At 43.9% G+C, this 27,861-nt stretch overlaps 1 protein-coding gene across 2 annotated transcripts in view; it reads left to right on the top strand.

The window, feature by feature from the left end:
- Nucleotides 1-18,377: 18,377 nt before the first annotated feature.
- The window catches only part of TMEM131 (transmembrane protein 131), a 210,113-nt gene continuing 200,629 nt past the window's right edge, over nt 18,378-27,861 (top strand). The window contains exon 1 of one of the 2 annotated variants that reach the window (XM_037806416.1): nt 18,378-18,955. In XM_037806416.1, coding sequence (XP_037662344.1) covers nt 18,829-18,955 — 127 coding nt within the window. In that variant the 5' untranslated portion in view covers nt 18,378-18,828. The remainder of the gene's footprint in view (nt 18,956-27,861) is intronic. The other variant, XM_037806415.1, reaches the window with a different exon arrangement.

The following is a 27,861-nucleotide window of genomic DNA, read 5'->3' on the forward strand; positions in this document are numbered from 1 at the left end:
ACCATTTCTCTCACCTACCACACTGGAACGGTCACCTAATGTTCCATTCTAATCCAGTTTCCACCCATCAGACAGTAATACTCCTAAACTATAAATGAGAGAGTGTCTGTTCTCTGCCAAACTCTCTTCAATGACTTCCCTTTGCATTTGGAATCAGGACCAAAGATCCCAGCTTGGTCCATAAGGCTCTCCATGAGCTCACCCATCTGCCCAGGGCCCCTTGGTGCTGCTTTCCCACCAGCTCATCAGCTCTGGCCTCCTTGGCTTCGGGGTCTATGAATTGCCTGCCCAAGGTCTTCCCTGCCTTGGGGCCTTTGCTCTTGGGGTTCCCTCTTCCAGGAACGGCCTTTCCTTACTCTTTGCAGGTCAATTCCTACTCCTCCTTGAGATGTCAGATTAAGTTCCGCTCTCTCGAAGAGGCCTTTCTTGACCATGACTTCCCCCTCCAATCTGAATTAGGTCCCTATTTCACTATCTCCTCACACACTCTCTTTTATTGCCCCATCAGAGCTGTGTGATTATTTGGGCTTCCCACCAAAAAATAAGCTCTGTGAGATAAGGACTATGTCTTTTATGTGCACCCTGAGCCTAGAGCAGTACCTGGCACAAGCACCTGAGTAAAGAGTCATTGGATGAATGAATGAACAGGGTCAGGTACTGCAGAAAGAGGAAGTAAAACAAGGCCCAACTGGACAACTAACAAGTGTTGAGGAGGTAAAGATGAAAAATGTGTACTACTCTCTCAAAAGAGAGAAAGTTGATGGTAAAGGGGATACAAGAAGGTGAATGCTTGGAAAGGGGCAGCAGGATCAAAAGGAGTTTGTTTTCAACGATCTGGATGGTGGCGTCAGTGATGTACATGGGTCCTATGTCACGAGGCCACAAACCCACGTCCTGCAGGAGCGCGGCCGTGGTCAAGTGCTGTCTGTGCCAGATCCTGCCAGGTTCAGGCGTCCAGGGCGGGGTTGCCGGCTCCCTGCTCAGACAAGCCTCTCCTAGCCCAACCTCTTTTTTGACAACCTACTCTGGCAAAATGTAAATATGACCTTCGGGAACTGCTAACTTGAGTACGTGAGGGTTATTTCCATTAGGAACTAAGACTTTCTTCATCATTTTCACTTGAATTACAAAGGTGATGATGAAGGTTGAGTTCTGTGATGTGTTTTAAGCATCATTACCCAGAAAAGCTTTAACTGACTGTGGAGTCAACAGTCCTCAGAATGTACTTGGTGAAATTGCTTCTCTGTTTGTGTGGGGTTAGACAGATCACTCCGTTTTCCTGAGCTTCAGTTTCTCTACCAGGGCTGGACTGGAATTTTGGCTTGTGGTCAAGGGTTCAAGAAGTTCAGGTCTCACAGCAATGGACCCCTTGAATCTGAGTCTTTGGGGACAGGTCCCAGGCTGATGTATTTTAAAAATGCCCCAAGATGATGACTGACACTCACTGCTGGTTACTGGGTTATATTCTTTTAAGCACTAACATTTTATATTAACATCCCTGGCTTGCTTAATTAAAACTGTGTCAAATAATAGTGCTAAAATTTCCCCCATGAAATTTGGGTACTATGACTGCATTTAAATTGAGATTTTTTTCAGAAAATAAACTTTGTTTAGATGGATGACTCATTTATAATAAAAAAAAATCCTAGTCCTAATGGCTTATTAATACACTTGGCTCTGATATAAACCCAGCGTAACTGAAACCAGTTACTTGACTTAGGAGGAACGCTCCTGCACGTAAATGGAATGTGTCAATTAGGAAATGCTATATACCATTTGTGACCAAAAAAAGGGCAGTGTAGGCGTCTCCAAGCAAGACACCTCATTTTATTACCAAAACTTAAGATCTGAGAATCAGAAGAAAAGTCTTATATCAGGGATGGGAATAAAGAACTGAAACTTGCAGTGGAATTGAGAACAGAAATTACAGGCAGAGCTGAAAAGCAGAACGTGGCTGTAAGGGAATCAGCTTTTTTAGCAGAAGGCAGTGGGGAAGTAAGATGCAGGTGAAAGAAACCCAGAAAGGGCTGGCTCAGGACTCGCCGGGGGGCTCGGCCTCCGGAGTCTGCACAGACGAGCAGGGGCGCCCCACGTCTGCGGGACCCGGAACCTCCTGCGCCCCCCTCGGGGTGCCTGCTGGGGACCCCCTCCCGCAGCCCTGGGCGGGCAGAGGAGGGGCTGGACCTCAGCTCTGTGGATCTTAGATGCCTCCCTCATGTCAAAATCAAGCCTCCAAATAGAAATGGAGTTGAGGTGAAAAAAAGTAAAGTAGGTTTTCGTGCACACCCATGACCGGATATCTCCCTGCCGCAGAGTCACCCACTTCATTTCTGCCTTACTGTCGTCTCCCATCCTGGGGCCTTTTAGCCCCTGCTCCTTGGCTCAACTCGAGGTCACTGGCAGACCTGGAACCTTCCCGCTGAGGTCACCGCGTCCTTCCGCCTCTCCAGGCGTGCGTGTGCCCCTTCCTACCTCACTCCCTCCTTGGTTTCATTCGTTCACCCTGGTGCCAGAGGCTGCTTGAGGGACCAGAAATAGAGCAGAGAACAGACACGTTCCTTCTCTCCTGAAGATGAGATCTCAAAGGTGAGAGACAGACAGCAAATAAATAAATATATAATGTGTCAAGTGGTGACAAGTGCTGTGAAGATAAATTTAGTCCTGTAAGGGAAGGATGGGAGCCAGAAGGCAGATGCTATTTTAGAGGTGGTCAGGGAGGCCTCTTTGTTGAGCTGACATTTGAGCAGAGAGATCTGTGAACTTATAAAAATGCTTTATAGCCATGATAACAGATAACCAGCCAACTGGCACCGTAGGGGACTGCTCCATCTGCAGTAAACCCACGGCCTTGTCACAGCCTAAGGCTAAACCAAATGACCTCTAAGAGACGGGCAAATGTGATTTGGATGAACCTCTCCAATGATGAAAGAGGAACTGAAAAATAAAACAAAACAAAAACAAAACTGGTAGCATCAGAACTAGGTTTCCATTCAAAATGATGTTACTTTAAACATATAAAATTACTTAGCAAAAGAATAAGATTATGACAGTCTAATTACCTATAGCTATCCAATTGGTGCTTCTAAATAGTATTTTCCCTTATGTTGTTTTGATATGAAAATGCTGAGAGAAGGTTTAATAAATGCATGATCCCATGTTTCAAAGTTCCAGAAGGAAACAGATGATACAGCCTGTGAAAGGCCTACTCTCAACTGCACGCCAGGTGGCAGGGGGACTGGGAGGCTTTGGAATCAGGTGGACCTTGGTTTGAACAGAAACTAAGAGAGAAGTTACATAAAGTGCCCAAGACTCACACCTAGTGTTCCGGTTTGCTAGTGCTGCTGCTATGCAAAACACTGGAAATGGATTGGCTTTATAAAGGGGGTTTATTTGGTTACAAAGTTACAGTCTTAAGGCTGTACAAGTGTCCAAGCTAAGGCGTCAGCAACAGGGTACCTTCACAGAAGAATGGCCAATGGCATCTGGAACACCTCTGTTGTCTGGGAAGGCACGTGGCTGGCGTCTTCTTCCTTTGCTCCCAGGTTGTGTTTCAAAATGGCTTTCTCCCAGGACATTTCTCTCTAGGTGTCTGGGGGTGTTCTCTTAGTTTCTCCCAGGCAAACTGTGGCATAGCACAAGTCTACTTTTGATGGCCATCTCCAAATTGTTTCTCTTGGCTGCAGCTCCAAGATATCACTCTTAGCTGCTCTTAGCTCCCTCTGTCCATGAATTCTTTTATAGGACTCCAGTGATTTAATGAGACCCACCCTGAATGGGTGGGGTAACACCTCCATGGAAATTATCCAGTCAAAAGTCTTGCCTACAGTTGATTGAGTCACATCTCCATGGAAACACTCAAACAATAGTTTCCAACCTAATCAACACTAATATATCTTCCCCCACAAGATTACATCAAAGAGCATGGCGTTTTGGGGGACATAATACATCCAAACTGGCGCACCTAGTAGGGCATGAAGCCAGGATTAAAACCCAGGCAGACCTCGAGGGAACTTTGAGGAGGGAGTAAAGCCAATTTCTAAAGGTCACGGACTGCAGGATTCCATTTATATAACATTCTTGAAATAAAATTACAGAGATGGAGAACAGATTAGTGCTTACCAGGGGTCAGGGAGGGAGGTGAACGCTAAGAGGGGAGCATGGGAGAGCCTGATAGTGATAGAGCAGTTTTGTGTCTTCTTGTGCCAGTGGTTACACAAACCTACATCTGATAAAGGTGCACAGGGATACACACACATGCACACATGCACATGGATGCATTAAAATGGGTGACTTTTGATTAAACTCTAGCTTGTCCCAGTGTCTGTTTCCTGATTTGGTGATGAACTGCAGTTACGTGGGGAGCTGGGTCAAGGGGACTTGGGGTCTTCTGCATCATTTCTTACAACTGTCTGAGAATCTGCAATGATTTCAAACTGAAAAGTTAAAACAAAATAAAACAACTCAGACTCGGGCACTCTGAGCTTCAACTCAAGCCTTAATCATGCTGTATCACCAGTGGGCAGGACAGAGGTTGTCCTGAATTAAACAATGTAATATTTTAAATTTCTGTTATTCTGAGATTTTCTGTTTGCATCCTTATGTACAAGGAGTATAAATCTAATTCAAAATAGTTTTAGGATATACTTATTAAGTATTTTTTTAAATCCCCACTTTCTCATCATGTAAGCCACATAAAACTTCCCAATTCAATGTAGGAAAAAAAATATTCTAAAATATTTGTATTCCTTCTACAAGTCTCCATTAAAATACAAACCTCTGTAGATAGAAAAGTAATCAAGAGGCAAAAAAAAAGTGTACAGTGGTCATCATTGCCCAGTAACGTACATTGAACTCCTGCTGCGACCTTGTGATGTCCTTGGGACTCATGGAAGGAAAAAAGAAATACCTCTTCCTAGTGGTCAAAGAGCTTCACTCCAAACCTTCAGGAAAAGCAACTTTCCGTTTGTCCCCCTTGAGTTGTTTTGACTTATCTGAAATTTTACATTACAGGCATTGGAGGAGACTGTGCTACAGTTGTGTTTAACAAGCTGTACCAACTGTTTGCTTAATTGTGGGAAAATTGATTTTTAAAATTATTTTTTCTCAGAGAAGTTGTGGGGTTTACAGAAAGATGCACAAAACACGGAGCTCCCGTATACCCCCTGTTGACACCTGGCATTACTGTGGTTCATTTGTTACAATTGATGAAAGAACGTTATTATAATTGTACTATCAACAATAGTCCAGGGTTTACGTTAGGGTTCACTGTCAGAGTTGTACAGTCCAGTGTTGCTGTTTTTTAAATTTTTATTCTGGTAATATGTATACAACCTAAAATGTCCCCCTTTGAAAACACATTCAATATGTCACCCGATGGTGTCAGTTTTATGTTTGCGATGTCACCCCCACCCATTTCCAAAGCTTTTCCATTACCCCAAAGAGAAGCTCTCCAAACTAGCATTTAAAAGACAGATTAGAGAAGGGGCAGGAAGAGGGCAGGAGCCACAAGCAGGGAACAGGGCAGGTCTGGCAAGACTGGGGCTGGAGAGCCAACCTGGCCCGGGGAAGCCGGAGAGGGGGTTTCCCAGGCTGCCTCAGAGCCCGGGGACCGAGGGCAGGGAAAGGGCCGGCTGGACCTGGGAGCTGGGCCTTGCCCCGGCCTCGCTCTTTCCCCGGGGTGCAGCGGGATGCAGCGGGGGGCACGGGGCCAGCCGTTGGTGTGCAGACCCCAGGCACCGGAAAACCTGGTTTCCCCGTCCGGCTCGTCTCCTCCTTCCCCTCCTCTGCCTTCCTCTTCCCCCCTTTCTGTGACAGGAACGGACTATTTGAGAAAAATATAAAGGATGTTTTGATTGTAACTTTGAGAAATTATGGATTTCCAAGCCTAAGATTTTTTTTTTTTTTCACTCAATGAGAAAAACATTTTCCAGGAATCCTGCGTGCTCTTGGCTCTAGGCAGCCTCAGGGCCTGCGACCAGGACTCAGGTGCCAGGTGACAGTGACAACTCCGAGGGTTATGGCGGTGTCCCAGGTGACAGGGAGGGGCAACCGGAACAAAGATTTGAAATCGGTTAATTAATGTTTGCTGCTCTTTCACATTCACATTTGATCCTAGATTTTTCTGTTAAGGCATTAGGAACCCAAATCAGGGTGAAGGTCAGTTATTTTATGGCCTCTGGCTTACAGTGCAAAGGTTAGCAGATTCCTACTGGTGAGTCTTGGACACTCTGAGTATGATATTTGGGGGTGTCAGCCCAGCTCTCAGCGATCCTCCGTCTGCCCCTCTTGCCCACAGTGGTGGAGAAGCCACCGACAGCTGCGGCTACACTTGAAATACCCCGACCCCCACCCTCACCCCTTCTGTGGGCCCTGCCTCTCCATCCTGGGGACTGAAAATTCATCTGAAATTCTACTTCTGTCTGTTCTGCCTTCTGGACGGCACTGCAGCACACATGCTTTATGCCTGGGGTTGAAATGATGGAGAAAACCCATCTTCAGGGACGAGAATGAAGCAGATAAGAGGCACACAGAGCTGTGACCTTGGGGACACCCCCCTCCGACCCCCATCCCTCTCTGAGGTCAGCCCCACCCCCTGGTCTGTGAGATGCTCCCCCTTCCTAGAATAACATCTCCCTTTTTGGCCAATCTGCCCTGTGTTGTTTTTTTCCCAACTTCCAAGGAGGTTTCCTAATGAACGCTGTCAGCCCGGCATCCTAGACCTGGTAGAGCCTGGGGGGTTGTAGACTGCACTGTCCTGCTCAGTGAGGGACCCCCAGTGCCTGTTGCAGGGCGTGTAGTGGGGGTTCATCCAGCACATGCCAAATTAATGCACGAACGAGTCTTGCGCAAGTGTGCACGTGTGGGAGGAGGAGGCAGGGAAGAAGCAGCCCAGAAGACAGTGCTCCCTGCTTGGTGGGGGACACGGGGGGATGCTGGAGGCAGGGCATGAGGGGGCACACTTAGGGGAAGCTTAGTTAGTCGGCAAGCGAGAGGTAAGGTGTTCACCCGTCATTAGTGGCTCCTGGAAATCTGCTCAATGGCCTCTCCATGTTTCGTTGACCCCCAGCTTGTGAACTCACCTTCCACCATAGAATCCAGATCCTACCTTTCCTAACCTCCCTTCCCCCTGGGGTTCAGACACATAAAGTGGGGTCCACCAAGCAGAGGAAATCAGCGTGAGACTTTGAGGGAAGCCAAGCGCCAGAGGCAGCAGCGGGGCGTGGGGTGCTGGTGTGAGGAGGTGTCCCTGCAAGCTCAGCCTGTCCCAGTGGCAGCGTCCTCTTTCTAAGGTCCCTTAATACGTTCCTTCCACCTTAGCTACTGGACTTCAAGGTACAGAAACCGAAGTTGTTGTCAAGACAACTGAGATGAACATTGCGTCCAGTGGTCAAGCTGACGTCTGAAAAGAAAGAATTAGTTGTGAGTGAGGCAGGAAGCCAGGAGAAGGATCTTTTTAAACAACCAACTTTTGGATTCACTGGGTTTTCTCTATTGCTTGTTTTCTATTTGATTTTCACGCCTATCTTTATTATTCCTTTCTATTTACATGAGTTTAATTTGCTATTTTTCTAGATTCTTGAGGTAGAAGATTAGATGATTGATTTTAAACATTTCATCTTTGTGGTGTAAACATTTAAAGCTATCTATTTCCCACTAAGCATTGCTTTAGCTCCATCTCACAAATTCTGATATGCTGGGTTTTTGTTATCATTCAGTTAAAAATATTTTCTAATTTCTCTTTGACACATGCATCACTTAAAAATGGAATGTTTCATTTCCAAACATGTGGGAATATTTTCCTGATATCTTTCCAATAGTGATTGCTGTACGAATTTTGTAGTGGCTAGAGAACATACTTTGTTTGATTTTAATCCTTTAACATTTACTGAAAATTGTTTTATGGACAAGCATATGGCATATCTTGATGAATTCACCCTCAACCGGAAAGATTGTGCATTTTGTCTTCTTGGTTGGCATTTTATACAAACATCAATTAGGTCAAGTTGGTTGAAAGTGTTGTTTAAGCTGTCTCTATTCTCACTGATTTCTGTCTTCTTTTTCTATTAAATACCGCGAGAAGAGTATGAAAACCACCACAGTAATTTTGGATTCATCTAGTTCTTCTTTCACTTTTGTCAGTTTTAGTTTTTAAGATTTTCCCTGTATTTTGAATATTCACAGCCCTTGTATTAGCTACTTACTGCTGCATAACAAATTACCTCTCAAATTAGCAGCTTAAAGCAAGCACTGATTATCAGGGCTCCGAGTGTGGCGCAGCTGGGTGCCCCTGCTCAGGGGCTCAAACGGGTCTGTGATCAATGCCAGCCAGGCCTGCAGGCATCTCAGGGCTTCCGGGCTCACTCGCGGCCACTGGCCGGCTCGGTCTGTGCTGGATGCTGGGTAGAGCTATTCCTTGCCCAGCAGGCCCAGTCCATAGGGCTAATCTTAATGTGGCAGCTTTCTACTCCTAAAGGGGAGAGGGGAGAGGGGAGAGGGAGAGAGAGAGAGAAGGCAGAGAGAAGGAGTCTTTTGGTAACATAACCTCAATCACTTTTGCCACATCCTGTTCATTAGAAGTGAGTCATTAGGCCCAGCCACACTCAAGGGGGGGCAGGGGCTCCACAAAAACACAAATACAGAGTGTGGGGATAACTGGGGTCATTTTAGAGGCTGCCTACCACCTCCTCAAGGCACTCTGCAAAGAAAGGAACCTCAAGCCTATGTAACCCCAGATGGTTCTGTGGGGTCCATGGAAAGGCCGAGTTTCCAGTCCTCAGGAGGAGGGGTGCTGGCTCAGGGCAGCTCTGGGGATGACATGATGGCCCTGTGTGAGCTCTTCCATCAGCACAACTTAGAACCCCCCCCCCCCAACAGCTGTGTCTCTTGGTGAAGATTTGCAAGAGAGAGAATCTGATGGGTTCAGTCTGGGATAGGAATCCATCCTCGGCCCCGTGATCTTTGGCAGGGAAAGCAAGACCTCGAGGAGTAAACCTGCCTGCCAGGGTCCACCTGTGGGCAGGGGAGCAGGGCTCACAGAGGGAGGAGGGCAAGTGCCAGGCATCACCCCGAGATGCTTCAGGGAAAGGTCAGCACTGGCTGGTGCCAAGAATGGGCTGACTGGGGAGAAGACGTGCAAAGACCAGGGGCCTGGAGGGAAGGGGCAGCCTTCTTAGGAGCCCTTGAGCCACATCTTGAGCCTGTTTCTGGTCCAAGCTCATGCCCCACACATCCCTGCATACCCGAACCTTAAACATTTTTGGGGGCTATGTTAATGACCAAAGGAACTTTCCCAAGAAGAGGACTTTAACTCCAAGTTAGACTCGAGCCTTGCAGGCTGGACTCCACAGGGCAGCAATGGCCTTGGGGGTCTCCTGAGCAGATGCTGAAAGCTTGGCCATCGTACGCTGCCACATGGGGTAAGAACGGTCAGTGTTAAATACTTGGCAAGGGCAACAATTCTTTGAAGAAAGTATTTCCCAGGCTTGATGGCTCAGAGCTCTCTCAGGCCAGGCCCTGTTGACCATTGCTAGAGAAGTGGAGCTGGGGCTCATGCAGCTGCAGGTCTATTTTTTTTTTTAACTTAAAATTTTTTCTATTACGGAAAATGACAAGCATACCTAAAAGCAGAGAGAACAGCATAACAAATCCTGATGCACTTGACTTCCAGCTTTAGCAGTCAGCCACTCCTGGCTGAGCTTGTTTCATGTGTAACCCAGCCACTGCTTCCTCTCACCCTCTGGATTGTTTTAAAACAAATCCAATCCTATCATTTCATTCATAAATATTTCAGAATATATTTCTAAAAGATAAAGCCTCTTAAAAAAACACACGATAACCATTATCACAACTAAAATGGTTAACAATTCATCAGCATCAAATATCGTCAGTATTCAAATATTCTCTTACTGCTTTTTTAATGTAAAAATTCTAAAAATTAAAATTTGAAGTCCTCCCAATGGATTTTAAAAGCATTCATATTTTATTGGTGATTAAATTCACAATGAAAATATATGAAGCCAAGAGACAGAAAAAAAAGTGTACATGGCAAAAGTGGCTCTTTTCAACTTGATAATTCATTGAAAAGGAAACGAAAGCCAGTTTTCATCATCTTTTCTCAGACTGTTGTTTCTTATTTCTCCGAGAAGCAAAGTAGATCAGTTAAAGCCTGTCCCAGTCACTTGGGCTTTTCACATGCCTTCCAGCCCTTTCTCCTTCCAGCCGTGTGGGAGGAGTGCTTTGCCCCAGGCCGTTTGTGTCAGGTACGGACTTGTTCTAACCAATGAGTTTTGAGTGTAAGTGGTGAAACCTCAGTTCCCTTCAGAAAATGTAATTGCTGTTGGGAGACATCCCCCCCCCCCGCCCCCCACCCCTCACTACCGAACCTTCTTCTCCCTCTGCCACAGTGACCCAGAGAGCTCCATCAGCAAAGGTCCTGGGTGGACATGTAGTGGGAGAGACAAACAAACCTGTTGCATTAATCCATTGATTTTTTGGGGTTTGTTTGCTATCACAGCACAACCTGACTTATGCTGACCCATAGAAAGGGCTTAGACTTTGAGTTGGTGATTTCAGGGAAATTCTAGCTACAGTTAACAGTCTTTAGGAGAGCCCTCTTGAAGAATCATTTAATTCACCTTTTATGATATTACTGAATTGATCTGTGCCATCGTTTAGGTACAGTGGTGGAACTAAAATTAAAGTTCTTTAGTTTTAATCTTTTGACATTATTATGAGATGAATATAATAACTTGAGTGCATTGCTAAATAAAATGCTATAGACATGTAAAACATTAAATTAAATAGATCCGAAGATGAAAGAAAAGATGAAAACCTGGCCTGGGAGTGGTGTTTCTGCCCTGCCATTGTCCTGGACACGTCCCTTCATCTCTGGGCCTCAGTTTCCTTTTCTGTAATAGTAATCATTATTACAACAGTGATGTTATTTAGAAATTGCCAGGTTCTGGGAAGTTCCGTGAATCTTAGTTTATTCATTCTTTAAATCTAGCACTTGATAGCTATTTCTACCATTTTTTTTTAAACCTGGATCTGTGGAAACTGAGATTTAGAGAGGCTGAGTAATTTGTCAAACAACAGCTGGAAGTGGAGGACTCATCATCTCAGTATCTGAGGTTCATTTAAGGTTCTTAAGTCCTGCAGAATTTTTGGTGTGAGGTTCCAATGTGAGGAGTAATATCATGTTGTCAAGAGAGAAAATAATATTTTCTCCAACAAAAAAGAAAAGTTTTTTTATTTGCAATCATATTTTCTGGAACGTGACAGAACACATATTGTATGGAGATCAAGGACTGCTATTTATATCCCTTTGCCTGTGCACTATCAAAGTGGTTCAAAGCATCTAAGCTTTATGACAGAATACAGATGCAAGCCACAATGCAGGCTAGACCTGGAAAAAAAGAGTTATTTCATTCGTGACCTTGCACAAATTATTTCTTTGCTGACATTTTTCTTTTAAGAATAACTCAAAGGCTTCTTAAGTCATGGTCATAAAATCCTCCCGGCCATATTAAGTAGTTTTAAAAAATAAGATATACTTTCACTCCTCTCTTGTTATGGAAGTGAATGGAAAGATCCATGTCTTGTGGTTGATGTCTAAATGCCACTGAGAAAAGGTAGAATCCACTCAATAGCGGAAAACATCACACGGCTATATGTGTTTAATAGCCGGGATAGCCAGACCCAGAAGCCACTGTGGGCTCCACAGCAAACGGTCAGTTCTTGGTTCTGCATTTGGGGGACTCAACTCTAGACCTGACAGAGAGAACTGCGTCTCTCCTCCCTCATCTTTGTCCCAGTGGTTGTCGTTATTTTACTGTCTTACATGAATTTTTTCTTAAATTGTGTAATATAACATATTTACACAGAAGTGATAACTTTCAAAGTGCAATTTAACAATTAGCTATACAGCAAACTTCAAAGAATGTTATGATTGCAGCTCCACCACTCAGGCCTTTCCTTCTAGCTATTCTAATACCCTAGCAACTAAGAAAAAGAAATTTATATAGAGATTCAGTATTCATCATCCTTCGTTAAATTCCATCTTGTCTGTTGCTACCCCTTCCTCTAGTTTAATCACTTTCCCGATCTTCAGGGATGTCTAGGCAGGGACCACCCTAACTTGTTCATGTTGAAAAGGTGTTGACATTATGGGAAAAGGGGATACATCCGGTGGATGTTCTTGAAGAGGCTGTTACCTCTGGGTTTTGGGACTTAGCTGGCATAGGAGGTCTCTGGAGGATTTAAGTTTCTGATGAACAAATTTAGTGAGTGAAACTTTTATAGAGTCTCAGATAGGGATCTGGGTATTCTTTAAGGTTTTCTGGACTACTGTGGACTTGGCCTTATCATGTTGTGGTCATTTGGCATATCTAGTTGAAGCTTGCATAGGAGTAACCTCCAGGACAGCCTCTCGACTCTACTTGAAATCTCTTAGCCACTGAAACCTTACTTTGTTGCCCCCTGCCCCTTTAGTCAAAAAGGGAATGCATTTTTGTTTTACATGTCAAAAAATAAATCTTATTTTTAGAGCAGTTTTAGGTTTACAGGAAAACTGCACAGGAAGTTCTCCCTGCCCCCGACACACATGGTTTCTCTATTGTTGACATCTTGCATTAGTGCGGCCCATTTGTTACATGGATGAACCAACAATTTGTTTATCCATCATCAATGGAAGGGCACCAACAGTTGTCATTATTTTACTGTCTTAAATTAATGCTTTAATTCTGTTTTCTGTTGCTTCTAGTCTCCATCTCAGCATCTGAATGTGTGGGTCCTCACCTTTTCTGAAAATCACTTGGAGTTTTACTGTTACAAATGGTTAAACTGTAATTAACAGAGAGGCAGGATACAAACTTCTCTCAAGGCATTGTTCAATGCTTTTTTGCCCCTGAATGGTTTTCCAAGGCTTTTAATTCCCACCAAACTATGCAATTTTAAGAAAAATTGAAGGAGGATTGAAGCAGGTCTCGTTAATGGTGGTATTTAGGAAAGTTCAGAGACTCAGGACAGCCTGAAGTTTAATTTCCAGGTACTTATTAGGAGCTGGCAAGGGCAAGGGTGGGAGTGGGATGGGAAGAATGAGGGAACCACTAGAGGTATCCCCCTGTCCTCAAGAACACTGGTTCCCTCCCTTCAGTGGACAGACAACCCACCTACATGAACTGTTTAAAAAGTCACAAGATTAATAAGTGTTGTAGGAGAGAAAAAGTCAGAGAGGTACTGGAGCTGCTTGCGGAGAATTTGTGATGGCAGGATGAGATTTTGGTTCATCTCAGACTAGGATATTTGCCGTGAAAATATTTCTTAAGAACGTTAGAAAGATTAAGACAGGCTTGTACAAGTGTCAGTCAGCTAGGCAGGAAAATACAGAACAAGACCATCGTTAATTCCAGCATCCAAAAGCAAGATGCTTAATAAAGATGGGGTCAGCGTGGTTGTGGTTATGGTCATTGAGAAGACTTTAGTTCATGTGGATTTGGAAACTGCAAAGGATCTAGTTTTCTTGAGGAATATTTGAGTACAGATCTAACAGGATGGGCTCCACACTGACACAGAGCTAAGTCCACCACCTCGAAGGTGTCATTGTCATCCTATAGCATGAGCCTGAGGTTTGTTTGCTATCCCCAAGGCTACAGCAGTTTGTCTAGTAAACTGAACACATGTAAACCTTAGGCTTTGTGAGCTGATTGTTTATTTCATTTTAAGAAGAGCAACAAAGGGAAACTACGAAGCAATAGAGCACACAGCAGACAAAATGAGCAGGTTACTTTGTATCCTGAAGGAGTCACTATGTTACATTTCTTCTTGTTCACTTAATTGCTTTGGGTTTCAATTGTATTCTGGATTATGGAAGAGACAGAGGACTGAAAACAAAGCAAAATCAGTTGAAGTAGTTGAAAAAGGCTGGGTAAATAAAGAAATGGGTAGAGCCCAGGGTTGTCCTCATGTCACATTCCCTCTCCTCTTTTCTTTAGTTCATGCCGCCTCTTAACTATATTTTGGATATGTCTATCTTACCCACCAGGTTTTATGCTCCCTTGAGGGGAAGAACTATGTTCTGCTGATATTGATTTTTGGGTTCTATTCATTCATTGATTCATTCATTCAAAAGTGTTACTGATTCCTTACTATAGGCCAGTCACTATTCTAGAAGCTTGGGATATATCAGTGATTGAAACAGATGAGCAAGAAAGACATAGAATCACAATAGATTTAGTAAATTATATAGTATTATAGAAAATGATAAGTATTAAGGAAAAAAGAAGCAAATAAGCATAAGGTAAGGGGATTGGGACTTAGGGGTGGCTATATCAAGCTTTGGTCTGAACTAGGATGGAAGGTGCATGCGTCCTGGAGAAGGTGGCAACTGAGCCAAGACTGGAAGGAGGTGAGAGAGCGAGCCCAGCAGAGAGCTGGGGGAGGAGAGGGTGGTTCGGGTGGAAGGAAAGCTAGAGCAGAGGCAGCGGAGCAGAAACATGCCTGGTGTGTTGAGGAATAAAATGACACTCAGGGTGGCTGAAGTAGGCCGAGCTCAAATGGAAATTAAAGCTCGAGGGGAGTCAGGTCATGGAGAGCCCTTAGGACACTGTGGGAACTTTGACTTTGACCCTGAGTTGGGAGCCATCGCAGAGCAGTGAGCAAAGAAGGAACATGAGGTGGCTTACATTTTAAATGGACATTTAAATTACATGCTGCCTGCTGTGCTGAGAATGGACTACAGGGGTGCAAACTTATGTCAAAATATAAAGCAAAGACCACCAGAGCTAAAAACAAAAAACAAAAAACAAAAAATAAAACCAACCAAACAAACAAAAAAACCAAAGTGGAGTTTATTTATTTACTTGTTGGTCAAGGAAAGACACCAGCAAAAAAATTCACTAGGTAGTTAATGAATTGGGGAAAGTCAGTGTGTCTTAATTGCTAGGAAGAGGGAAGGGGGTTGGTTCGCGGTGGTGCCGCTGGTTGTTCTGGGTTGATTAAAATTCACATCCACCCACCCACAACCTCAGCATATGACCTGATTTGGAAATCGGGTCCCTGCCCACATCATTAAATGAGGTGAGCTGAGGGCACACTGGATGAGGGTGGCCCTAAATCCCACGGCCGGTGTCCCCACAAAGGCCAGGCCGAGACGCAGACGCACACACGGGGAGGCCGGGCGACCGCGGAGGCAGAGTGGAGCAATGCAGCCCCAAGCTGAGGGGTGCTGGCAACCTCCAGACAGAGGCAAGGAAGGCTTCCCCCTGGAGCCTTTGGAGGGAGCGTGTCCCTGCCCACAGCCTGATTTTGGACATTGGGCCTCCAGATCTGTGAGACTAAATTCCTGTTTTCTTAAGCCACCTGGTTTGTGGTAATTTGTTGTGGCAGCCCGAGGAAATTAATACACCAAATACAGATTGAAAACCAGTGTTCTGGATAGAACAGAACACCGTTGGGTAGAATGGTCCCACCGGGCACTGGGCAGGAAGGAGGCTTCTGTTAGGGCCAACATGGGCCTGGCATGGGGGAAGGGTGAGTTACTCCAGGTTCACAGTTTTTTATCACTTCAGCTGGTTAGAACCAGTTGTGGTAAAACACAGCATTCCGTTTTGGTATCTCCTAGGCAAGTGCTATAAGTGGACATTTCTCCTTTCACAGGTGGGAACAAGAACTGTTAGGAAATGCAGGCAGGAGATGAAGGGGGCTAAACCCAGGTGTAGCAGGGGCGGTGATGGGAACCTGGATATGCATGGAGATGAGTCAAGAATGATTGCTGGATTTTTGCCCTGTGCAAATCCATGTTTGGGGTTGTCTTAGAGATGGGAAAGGCTGCAGGTGGAGCAGGCATGGGGAGATTAGGAGTTCATATGAGTTTAACATGTCCATTAGACACTCGAGTGGGGACAGCAGTGTAGACAGTGAGGCCTGGCTGGTGACATAGAGTTGGGACTTGAAGGTGTAGGGATGGTGTTGAAAGCCAGGGGACCGTGTGCAGTCACCAAGGGAGCAGGTGGGATGGAGCACTGGGGACTTCAACGGTATCCTCTTCCTCGTCTTGATTTTTAATTCATATGTATTTTTTATTATAATGAAAGGGTTCTTGTAAGCCTCCACAAACATTTTGTGTAATGAATCAAGCTTTGATTGTCTCACTATGCCTAATATAGTGTTCTGAAAGGAGAAGGTAACTTTTACAGTCTCCTCCTATATGCCAGACACTATACTATATGCTTCACAAACATATATTGCTTAGTCTCCCCAAATTTATGCCCTCATTATTATAATTTCCATTTTACAGAGAAGGAAACTGAGGCCAGAAGAGCTGAGTAATTTGCCCAGGATCCTATAGCTAATAAAGGCAGGGCTGGGATGATGTCAGCCCAAGTTCCTCCGAATCCCTTACAACTCTGCCTCCCAAAAGCAGAGCAGAGAGTGAAGTGAGTAGAAGGCAAGGAATCCCAACAGCTTGCAACTCCTAGCAAATATCAGTTTACTGCAGTAGTTTTCAAATCCGAGCTTGCATCAGAATTACCTGGAGCACTTGTTAAGAAAGAGATTGCTGGACTTCAACCCCGAGTTTCTGATTCAGCAGGTCTGGGGTGTGGCCTGACAATATGCATTTTTTAACAGGTTCTCAGGTGATACTGAGGCTACCAGGCACCGTTTTCCCTGAGACTGAGTATTCCCAGCTAAATAGCCTCCATCTGCCAAATGCCCAGGTCTCTACTTCCCAAAAGGAGGTTCACAGCTAATCAGAGCTGCAGAAGGGTCCTGGGTGACAGTTCCTTCAGTATTAACTCAGAGCACTCACATGGTATTGTGGGAGAGAGGAGTGATGGGGTGATAGTGGTTCAACCCCAGTTCTCTCCAACAGTTTCTCAAGGGGTTTAGCAAGATTCCTTCTTTTCTTATTATTCTCCTAGAAGTTTCAGCATCCTTTACTGGGAATGAGTTTTCATCATCACCTCTTCTGTACTCAATGTCCATCAGGCACAGGGGATGGTTTTAGTATTGTGGGGCCTGAAAACTTACCCAACTACTGGGGCAGCCCCTTTAAGGAGGAGAATACAAGGTCACACACATACATTTAGGTGCAGGCCTTGGAAGGAACTTGTGCAAGACAGGTGCCCTGAAGCTTAAGCCTAATTAGCTTCATTGGAAACTGCCTTCCCATCAAACATGTCTGCATACGTCTATGCTCCATTTATAGACACATGCAGGTTATTTCCCATGGGCCTCCCGAGCCTCAGGCAAATTAGGGGCTGTGTTTGATCCCTGAGTGTGAGAACCTGAGCATTTCATGGTTGGAGAGGCTTGTCTGCCCTGAACCTGGCCATGGGGGCAGGGCTGCTGACCGCTGGTCACTGGAGTGCAAGCACATATCCTTGGGCTTGATTTCTTCAGTGAGTTAAAAGCCTTCTAAAAATCTCTCGCCTTAGGCATGTACAAAACGGAAAAGCCAGTTTACAGATAACAATTATTTCAGGATTTTCCTATTTCATGACATCAAGAATAAAACTTAATGAATCAATTTTAGCCCTAATATTCAGAAAAATAAAACTGCTTTTCAAAAGCATGAGGGTAAGACCATTTTCAAAAGCATACATTTACTGCTTGCTTGCTTAAGACTGCCACACAGGTAGCATGTTGAGTTCCTTTTGCAAGTCTTTCTGAAATCTTATTTTCCTGTGCAGTTTGTTCTAAGATGCATTACGGGCAGACTTGGCCCTCACAATGTATTGATTCACTCAACAGATTTGTTGAGCGAAGTAAAACTGTTCTGAGCTAGGACCTGGGGGAAGACTTAAAGGAGAAAGTGACCCCTCCTCAAGGACCCCTGTGGTCTTGCAGGGGAGAAAAGCCAGGCAGCAGAGGCTTGAGATGGCGTCACGAAGGAGGCTGAAGGAGAGGGAGTTCGACCTGGGCCGTGAAGAAAAGTGTAAGTAGAAACGTCTTCAGAACCTTTCCACGAGGGAGGAAGTCAGCACGGCCCCCGAAAGGGCAGTCTGTCCTCTCCACCCAGGGTCACTGCTGCTTCGTGTACGCCCAGAGCAGGGGCTTTCCGCCGCCAAGTGGGCACAACCCCAGGGCACGAGGACGCCACTGAGCGCCTCCCGGGAGCTTGTCTTGGAGGAGACAGGGCAGCGCCACTAGGAACTGCAGCAGACCCGGGGTTCTCGGAGGTGCGCCCAGGAGAGTCACTGGATGAATTTTCCCGGGACGTCGGAGGGGCCGCAGCCGCCACAAGCCCGGAGGCCCCGCCCATCCACCAGAGCGCCTGCGCGGTCAGGCCTCCCCGGCTCCACGTGACCTCCGGCACGGCCTTTGCGAAGCGGGTGCGGCCATCATAAGTCCTGGCGACCGAGTCGGGACCTGCCGCCCTTCTTCTCCCCGACGGGGTTGTCCCGCTCCCGGTCCCGCCCGGCCGGCGAAGCCGTGGGCTTCCGAGAGTGGGACAAGGAGCGCTGCCCTGCGGACGCCGGCTCGGACGGGCCGCCCGGTTCTCAGGCAGGCGGGGGCGGTGCCGAGGGCCGCCCCGCCCCTCGCAGCCTGCGCCCTGGGCCCGCCCTGCCCGCTTCCAGTATGGCCGCCCGCCGCGCCTGACCCGCGGCCTCTCCGCTTCGACTCGGTGCGCGCGATGCCCAGGCCGCGGCCGTGACTGACACTCCCGCTCTCAGGCGCGCACCGACCCGCACCCGCGGCCGGACCCGAGTCCCGGGCCCGCTCTCGCCCCCGCCACCGCGGCCGGAGCCCTGACCACGGCTCCCGCGCCGCCGCCTCGCCGAGAAGGGCCGCGCCGGACCGAGAGCGCTGCGGCCCGGGCCGGCAGGGATGGGGAAGCAGGCGGCCGGAGGAGCGGCCGGCGCCGGCGCCGCTGTGGAGCCCGCGGCCGGCCTCCTCGGAGCGCTGCACCTGGTGATGACCCTCGTCGTGGCAGCGGCGCGGGCCGAGAAGGAAGGTGGGTGTCGCCGCGGCTGTCAGCCCCCTCGGGGAGGCCGGGGTGGGGGACGGGGCGCGCGGGCGAGAAGTTGGGGGGCCGAGTCCCGCCGCTAGCCGGGAGCGCGCGGAGCCGCTCTGGGCCCCCGGTTCCTTCCCCTCGTCCTCCCCTCCCCGCCTGTCACTGCCGTTTCAAAACTTGCCGAGTTTCCCTGCCTTCCTGCGGCTTGGCCCGGTACGTGGGAGGGGCATATCTTTAGGCATGATTGAGGCTAATAGGCAAATTTTCGGACACTTCTTTATTTTTGGTTGCGATTTTAATAACGGCTTTGCAAAAGGAGCTCAGTCTAAAGTGTAGTAGGAAAAATAGCGAGAGGCTTTCACAATTTTATTTTGAATTTGTTCCAACACTTCTTCGAGGGGAATCTGGTTGTTTCTTCAGCTTTCCGCTTCAGTATCGCTTTGCAGTGTTGATGATTGTTTAGGTTGTTATTAACCACAAATACAATTCCATTCAGCTGTCCTAGTGAGCTGTTGAAAGCCCGTTTACATTTTTTAAAAATTTACTTTTGAGGTGCTCACATAGTTGGGTTCCTGTATCTTTGACACGAAAGACGTTAAAAACAAATGTCAGGTTTCTAGTTCGCAAACTTTCACCTGTAATTTGCAGTTGAGGGCTGTCCCCATGTAAAAAAAACCCTCGTTATATTGTATGAGTGCAAAACCGGTACTTCGATGGGGCAAAAATGATTTTGTGATCTAGAAGACCAAACCTGTGTGATTTTTATGGGCACTGCCTGTTTTTGAGTCTAGGAAATGTGAGTGGCCACACAGCCTTGGTGATGAAATCACCAAAACTGAATGTTTTTTAAGAAGCTCAGCAAAACTTGTTAGTTCGGCTTCCTTTCCACGTTAAACTGCCACTATGTAAAATAATTTCTTGCCACCGTGACTGTAGGGTTAATGTTCTACTTTATGACTGGAGTCACTTGGTTTTTTATTGTTAGAGAAGGCAGTGGGCAAATGCAAACTGTGTTAGTGTTAAAGTGCAGATGTGCTTTAGTTCACTGTTTATTTTTGATCAAGACATTACATTCCTTTCTTCAACTCTGTGAGCAGGTTATTCAGAGAATTGCGATCTGTAGAAAGGAGTAACTGACAGAAGCTAGCTTATTTCCAGAAGAAAATATTGCTGCTCTAGAACAGGTCAGTTCTGGGGTTGTCGAGGCTCAGGGTTGGCTCCGGATCTCCAGTTAGTTGGCTGTTTCCATCTGTGGTTGTGCTGCCCAGTATAGTCTGGCGTGTGGTTGTTCAGTAACCTGGAGCCGTAAAGTAAGTTAATGGGCGTGTCTTCTTGAATTTAAAGGAACCCATGTCCTTGCTGTTCTCGTCTTTTGTTCACCCGGCACCGTGCCAGGCACACAGTAGGTCCTGAACGTTTGTTTGGGTGAATGACTGTCACAGACCGTTAGCACACAGGGAGATGCAATAATGATTGACTCTAGTAAAGCATTAAATTTGTATTATTCTATTGATGCTTATTTTTCCAATAGACATTTTATATGCTAATTCTTTGGGTACAGTTCAATACACAAACCCCAAGAGTTTAAGAAATGTCAACCTAAACTACACTTGTTAATTTCTCATTTGCATGCATTATAAGTTTCCGTGCACCTCTCCTCTGTCCATCTGTGTATGTGAGGGCTGGAGGAGAATACCTGCCACGATGTGAAGTACGTTATGTGGTTAAATCGGCCTGTGGTCATCGTTGCTGAATCAGACATCCTTTGTGGTCCATGCTGTATCTAGATGAACAGTATGTATGTGCAAGCTACTTATTCAAGATTTGAGGATTAGCATTCTCTTATAGAACATAGGCTTCTGCCCATGATATCTTATAAATGGATCTGGTTTTAATCAAAATTTCCATGGGTGTTATCTCCAAAAATGGCCTATGCTTTAAACCTTTTTGCTGATCAAAATCCAGTATTGGCTTTGTTTTGGGTAATAGGTGAAATGAAATTGATTGTCTTACATAATTGTGACACCACAAGATTGGCATCTGATGGGGCACAAACATCACATTTGCCTCAAAAGGGTGCTGTTGGGTTTTTACAGCAAGTTAGGGGCAGGTTTCTGAAGATAATCATGGTCAGTTTGTCCGTTTAAATCCTGAGGATTTTTTGCATCTGTTAAAGTAGTGTAAACCAGTTTAATTTCTCAGAGTTAAGATTTACCTGTAATTTTAATGATGGTTGTCTGGGTATTCTGTGTTTGTATATTTTTCCTCCATTGCAGCACAATTTCAATAGAAAGTATTCAAAGCAAAATAAAACTTGTCATCTGAATTAAAGCAGCAGAAATAGCTAATTATCTAATGTGGTTTTTCATGTTTGGACTAGATGTTAATTTTCTTGAATCAGAAACATGAGCCCCTCCTCTAAACATCTTATAAGCCTTGGCATCCATCTTAACTTATCTTGGGGGCGCACTATCACTAGTCCCGAGGAAAGGGTCTGGGAGGATGTTTTGGCTGCCTTCTAAAGTTTGTGAGGTGTTTGAAAGAGTTGCCGGAAGTGGAATTACCCTAATTGCTACAGATAACCAGCTTTTTCTGGATTGATGTCAAGGTTTTTCCTGGCTGACATCTCGATTTTGAGAATAGCAAAAATACATGTGTGTGTGTGTTTAGTGAGAAAGTATATATATAGTGAAAATATGTGTGTATGTAAGTGAAACCTATAAATTTTAATAGCCTTTTGAATTATAGGTTAGTACATTATGTGCTGCAAATGGGAGTATTTTTTTTTAAGCATCATGTATCACATAACATATTTTCATCGTGAAATGGTTTTTTGGAAAGCATGGCTCCTTTTCATTTGTCATAAATGTGAAGGTTCAGTTTATGTATCTAGTAAATATAAACTTGGATAAATTTTCAGGAATATGTTTTAGGCTGTGACAACTTAACTTTAGTGGCACATAGATAATCATTAATTGGCAATTAATGATGGTAAAGTTTGTGTATATTAGGACCTTTACATTTGTCAGTATGCTTTACTTTCTTGCACACATTTCTGTTTTAAGCTGTATTTGTGACATAAGCACAGGAGGAGGGTACAAAAGTGTTTTGTTTTGTTTTGTTTTTCTAGAAAGCAGATGAACAGAGGGCAAAGGAATAAAGGCCAGAAGAAAAGAGTTAGAAACCTAATAGTGATTTGTCTTGGGGTAGTAGAATTGATTAGGGTGGTATTCACTTTTTCTTAATGCAATTCTTGTTTTATAGTGTAAAAGTATTTTAAAAGGAGATTTTCTTGAGAGTGTGATGTTTTAACCTGCTGTATGGGGTAGAGTGGCTACCCTTTAATTTAGGGCCCAGTGAATAGAATATTAGTAAGTGCTTGACTAATAAACTATTGGCTGTATTTTGGTGGCTTGCTTTTGCTAAAAGCTGTCGGTACTGTCCGGAGCATTGGAATCCTGTAGTTGGAAAAAGCGTGTCCTTTTTTCCCCTTGCTCATGACTGATTTCCTCCTCTTTTTATTCCTTATGGTGGATCCTTGTAGATGCTTGCCAAAAAGATTGGTTTTGCGAGTAGATGTGAAATCATCTAATCTATTATTGTCTAGAGTAGCACCAAGCCAAGACTCTTGGGGTGGGGGTGGGGGAATCTTTGCTGGGTGCTTGATATTTTAGACATTCTCTTCCAACTGTGTATGGCTTGAGCTTTCTGATTGCCTGGATTTTTTCCTTACTCCCTGTCATAAGCAGCACCAGGCATAGTTGATAGCTGCTCCTTGGGACTTTTCTCCTTGGTTTCTGTGACTCTGTTTCTTGGTTGTCATCCTGCCTGGCTGTCAGTGGCGGCAATCCAGTGGCCTGGGGGCTACCAGCCTCCTGAACATGGTCCAGAGCAGAATTATCTTGCTCCACCTACAGGACCCCAGCTTTTATCAATGACGTGGTTTTTCTCCCTGCCACTCTGGACTAGCCTTTATCCTCTGCTCTGTCCTGTGTGTCTAGTCAGTTACCAGTTGTCTGTGCTTGCTACCCCACCCACAGTCTGCACCCTCCAGCCCCCAGCACCCTCGGGAGGGTGGGCACTGGGGAGGGGGAGGACTGCAATAAGCACCCCCCCCACCAGGTTTCACCATTTCTTTCCCGTCTTGCCACTCTCTGAATTTGCAATGTCTGTTACTCAGTTATTATTCTTTTTGACAGTTAGTCATGTTCTGCCTCGTTGAGCCCCTTAAATTATTTCATGGATGTCATTCTTCACCCAGACTGGAGTTTCGGAAGGGCTGAATCCCTGCAGGGTCTGCAGGAGGTACACGGGGCATTCGGGGCTCTGTTTTGGATGAATGTCCATGGCAGGCACTCAGGTTTGAGGGGATGAAAAAGTTTTGAATTCAGGTTTGCCTGGGCCTCAGTCAGGAGTGCAGGGAAGGCTCGGAACTTTGGTGGAGATATCACTAGGAAATTGGCTCTAAAACCATGTGCGTGGGCACTAGTTTTTCTTCCCCACATGTTACTTTCCCTTATAACTAAAATGAGTAATATACACCTATCTAAACCATCACTTCAGTAACTTTTGGGTTTTAGAGTTTTAAGCTCCTCATAAAGCCACAATTTATAGATCATGAAACTGAGGCACAGAGAGGTTATGTAATATTCCCAAGGTGATAGAGCTGGTAAATGGTGGGTGTGGGAGTCCAGCCAAAACTGTTAGTCCCAGAATCAAACTGTACCATCCTGAATGTGTACTTTTCTTTTCTTTTAATTTTCTTTTTTCTTTTTTTTTTTATTAGAGAAGTTGTAGGTTTACAGAAAAATCATGCATAAAATACAGGGTTCCCATAAACCACCCTATTATTAACACCCGGCACTGGTGTGGAACATTTGTTGTGACTGATGAAAGTGCATTTTAATAATTGTACTATAAACTATAGTCCATGGTTTAACTTAGGATTCACTGTGTAGTGCAGGTCCGTGGATTTTTTATTTTTTAATTTTTGTTCTCATAACATATATACAATCTAAAATTTCCCCTTTTAACCACATTCAAATGTGTAATTCATTGCTGTTAATTATGTTCACAGTGTTGTGCCACCATCACCACTGTCCATTACCAAAACTCTTCCAGTGTCCCAAGTAGAAACTCTGTATACATTTCAAGCCTTAACTCCCTGTTCCCTCTGTCCCCTGGTTACCTATATTCTAGATTCTGACTCTGAGTTTGCTTATTCTAATTATTTCCTATCAGTGAGATCATATGATATTTGTCCTTTTGTGTCTGGCTTATATCACTCAATGTGGTATCTTCAGGGTTCATCTATGTTGTTGTATGTGTCAGAACTTCATTCCTTTTTATGGCTGAATAATATTCCATTGTTTATGTATACCACCTTTTGTTTATCCATTCATCAGTTATTGGACACTTGGGTTGCTTCCATCTTTCAGCAATATTTTGTTCCACTGGGAGAAGAATAGACCTACCAGTTTGTGCAAAACCATTGTATTTATTATGTGTTCCAGTGAAGTGTACCTTTTTTTAAAAACAGCCATAAACTTCCGTAGTCACTTTTTATCGACTTGTTAACCATTGAAATGATCACAGGCCATCTGGATCATTCACTTTATAAAAGGAAAGCAAAGAAACTGGTGAGTGGGCAATTCAGGGCACCAAATAATTGGTCTTGGAAGCTACTGACTCTTTACTCTTGATGAATTAGGTACCTGGTTATACTTCTTAGGTTAACACTAAGCATATATATTGCATTTTGTGAATACCCCCTCATTCTAGATTGGTGTGACAAGTTAGTTTAGAAGTGTGGAATACATTTTTCCCTTCCACATCATGATTTTCGATATATCACAGGTCAGCATAAGAAATTAAATGTGACTTTTTGGGGAGTTTTGTGAAAGCTGCAGACAACATGTGAAGGCCAGCAGATGATGCAGAAGAAGTTTGAAATCTCAGAAATGCATAAAATATATGTATAGTATTGTATAATATAAACATATTTTATTTTTTCAAAAATTTTTCATATAGTATTTTTATTTAACATTGACCTACATATAGCCTATGACCAAATACTTAACCCAAATTTTACAATAAGATACTGTAAACACCCCATAAAAGAAAAAATTCAGACTTCTCTGGTACAAAGGGAGGGCCAAAAATTTTATACAGATTTCCCAGATCACAGGGGTGCGGTCCCCCTAACCCCTGCGATGTGGAAGGGATAATTATATTCTCAAAAGCTGGCCCTGGGGAAATATATTCAGATTTTGGTTAGAGATCTAAGGGCTCCAGAAGTTCACTTCTGGTGCTTGTTCTTTCTTTTGAAGGCCTTTTGGATTAGGTGATGATTTGTTTCATCTGTTGTACTAGATCAGTTTTTTCTTCATTCCCACATGATTATTTTAAGACCACAGATGGAAGAAGATTTTAGAAAATCACAATTCTTTGCTTGATTCAATTTGTTGCTTATAGTGTTTAGGGCAGAGACCTGAAAAATGACCAAGGTCTAAGGGGATCCTTGACATTTTCATGATGGAACAAGTGTCAAACCTGCATTTTAAAACTAATGCTTTCAGTCATTGTATGACTAATAGTTGTGAAATGTGTAGTTTTTGTTTTCAATAAAAGAAAACATACTCTGTATTTGAAATAAGAAAAATACTGTGTGCTTGAAGTGTTTCCTTAGATTATTTGCCTGTAAAATGAAATGCATTTTAAGCCCTTTTTAGTTCTAAGAATTTGTGACTATTTTCTAAATCATTTATAATGATTGCAAAATGATATGGTAATTTTACTCTGGTTCTTAAAACCTAATTTTTACATTTAGCTCAAAGCATGAGCTGTTAAAAACTATTTGAGCAGTAAAGTTTGAGAAATAGCCTAAGCCAAATTTGTTAATTCAAATTAATTAGTAGTTTGCATTCATGGTATGGCAAATGACCCTACTTGGATTTTCTCTTTCAGTGATGATTGAATTGGAAGCAGAAGGTTTTCTAGGGAATTATTTATGGTATAAAGGTGTCTAAAGCTTTACTGCATTTATAAAGAGCTTTGAGATAGGGTTTAAGTTTGTTGTTACAGAAGCTTGGTAGAGCTGTGCGCTTTCAAACAACATTTGGATGAAGAGCTTTGAGATAGGGTTTAAGTTTGTTGTTACAGAAGCTTGGTAGAGCTGTGCGCTTTCAAACAACATTTGGGTGCAGTTGGACCGCTTTAAAAAATGGAAACGGATTGGTGACCTGGTCTCATCTGAAGCATCGCTTCTTGAGGAGCTGGTGAGGAATGAGGGAATGGCCATCCCCCACCCCACCCAAGCACAACCAGAGGCCGTTTCTGTGTGCAGCGATAGTGACATTCCAGACAGAGGGGAGTTATTTCGTATTTAGGGTTTTACCTCACTGTCCTGGGTCCTCTTTTGGGTTATGACAACGTGAGACCAGGTTGTGAAGGGAGAAAGATCTAAGAAGGAAGAAAAGCAGGCTGGGAAATTAGATCCATTTTTACTGGAATCCAGATGTTTTTGAAATTATAAAACAATCTCTGAATCTTTTCAGTTCCTTTCTGCTTGCATCTGGGTTTATTTATACTTGTATAGGATCTTGAGTTCTGGAGGGGTTCTGTATTGGTGTAATGGTTCTGTATTGGTGGAAGAAGCAGTAAACACATTACCAATTAAATATGAACCTGAATGAAGAAAAGTGTTTCTGAAATGATCACATTTACCTACATTTGATTTTTTTCACCATTTCTGGAATATGTTTTTTTATGTAAGTGGTACCTGCCTATAATTGATGATGCCTGTAATTAATTGCTTGTGATGATGCTTGATAGGGATGGCTACTGTTTGTACTTTCTTTGTGTCAAACACTGTGTCCAACTGCTTTTCAGGCCTTATCTTATTTAACCCTTACATTAACCTTATGTAGGGCACAGTCCTTCCCTTCAGATCATCTCTTTGTCCTTGGCCATATTCCCCTGTGGACATCACAGTTGTATGTGCTTGGTTGTTACAGTATTGTATGTGATTTTGACCTCCAGTTAAGTGAGACTTGTTTAATAAGTCTTTAATTATGTACTTACAACTTAGATGTCTGTTTCAGAGAAAAAAAATTTTTTTTAATTACACAAAAATTTAATGTTAATTGTAAAAGTTAACAAATTATGAAATACAGATGGGTAAATAGAGAAGAGCTTCTGTAACCAGTCAAGTAGAAAGAATAGAGACCAGTGTCTCCTCTCTCTTCCCTCATCCTCACTCCCTCTCCTGCTCCTCATTTAAAAAATAGATATTGCCCAAATTGCCTTTGCAGACAACTGTATCAATTCATGTTTCAAAAATGTTACATGATGGTGCCCTCTTCCTCACATTGGCTTTTTCCATTCTTGTAATTCCTTACCAGTTTGGCAAAAAGAAAAGGAAAAAAAAGTTATCACATTGTTTTAGTTGATTTAAAAATTACTGGTAAGACTGAACACTTTTATACATTTACTGGCTATTTGTATATTTTAAAGAACTTTTTATTTTGAAATAATTTTAAACTTACAGGACTGTTACAAAAATAATACAAAACCAGCTCAGAGAACTCCAATATACCCCCTCCCCAGATATCCAGATTCACCAACTTTTAACATTTTGCCACATCTGTGGTATGATTCCATTTATCTGTCTGTCTGTCTATCATCTATTTTCTAAACATTTGAGAATAGGTTGCATACATCATGCTACTTCCATGTGTATTTCCTAAGAACAAGGATATTTACTTATGGAACACCTTAAGTGATGTTATTAAGTTCAAGAAATTTGACAATGATATAAAGCATATGCTTTATATTCCAGTGTTTTCATTTGTCTCAATAATGACCTTTTGAGCATGTCCACCAATATTAGGTCCAGTCCAAGATCA

This window comes from Choloepus didactylus, chromosome 17 (genome assembly GCF_015220235.1).
Source record: "Choloepus didactylus isolate mChoDid1 chromosome 17, mChoDid1.pri, whole genome shotgun sequence".
Lineage (NCBI taxonomy): Eukaryota > Metazoa > Chordata > Mammalia > Pilosa > Megalonychidae > Choloepus > Choloepus didactylus.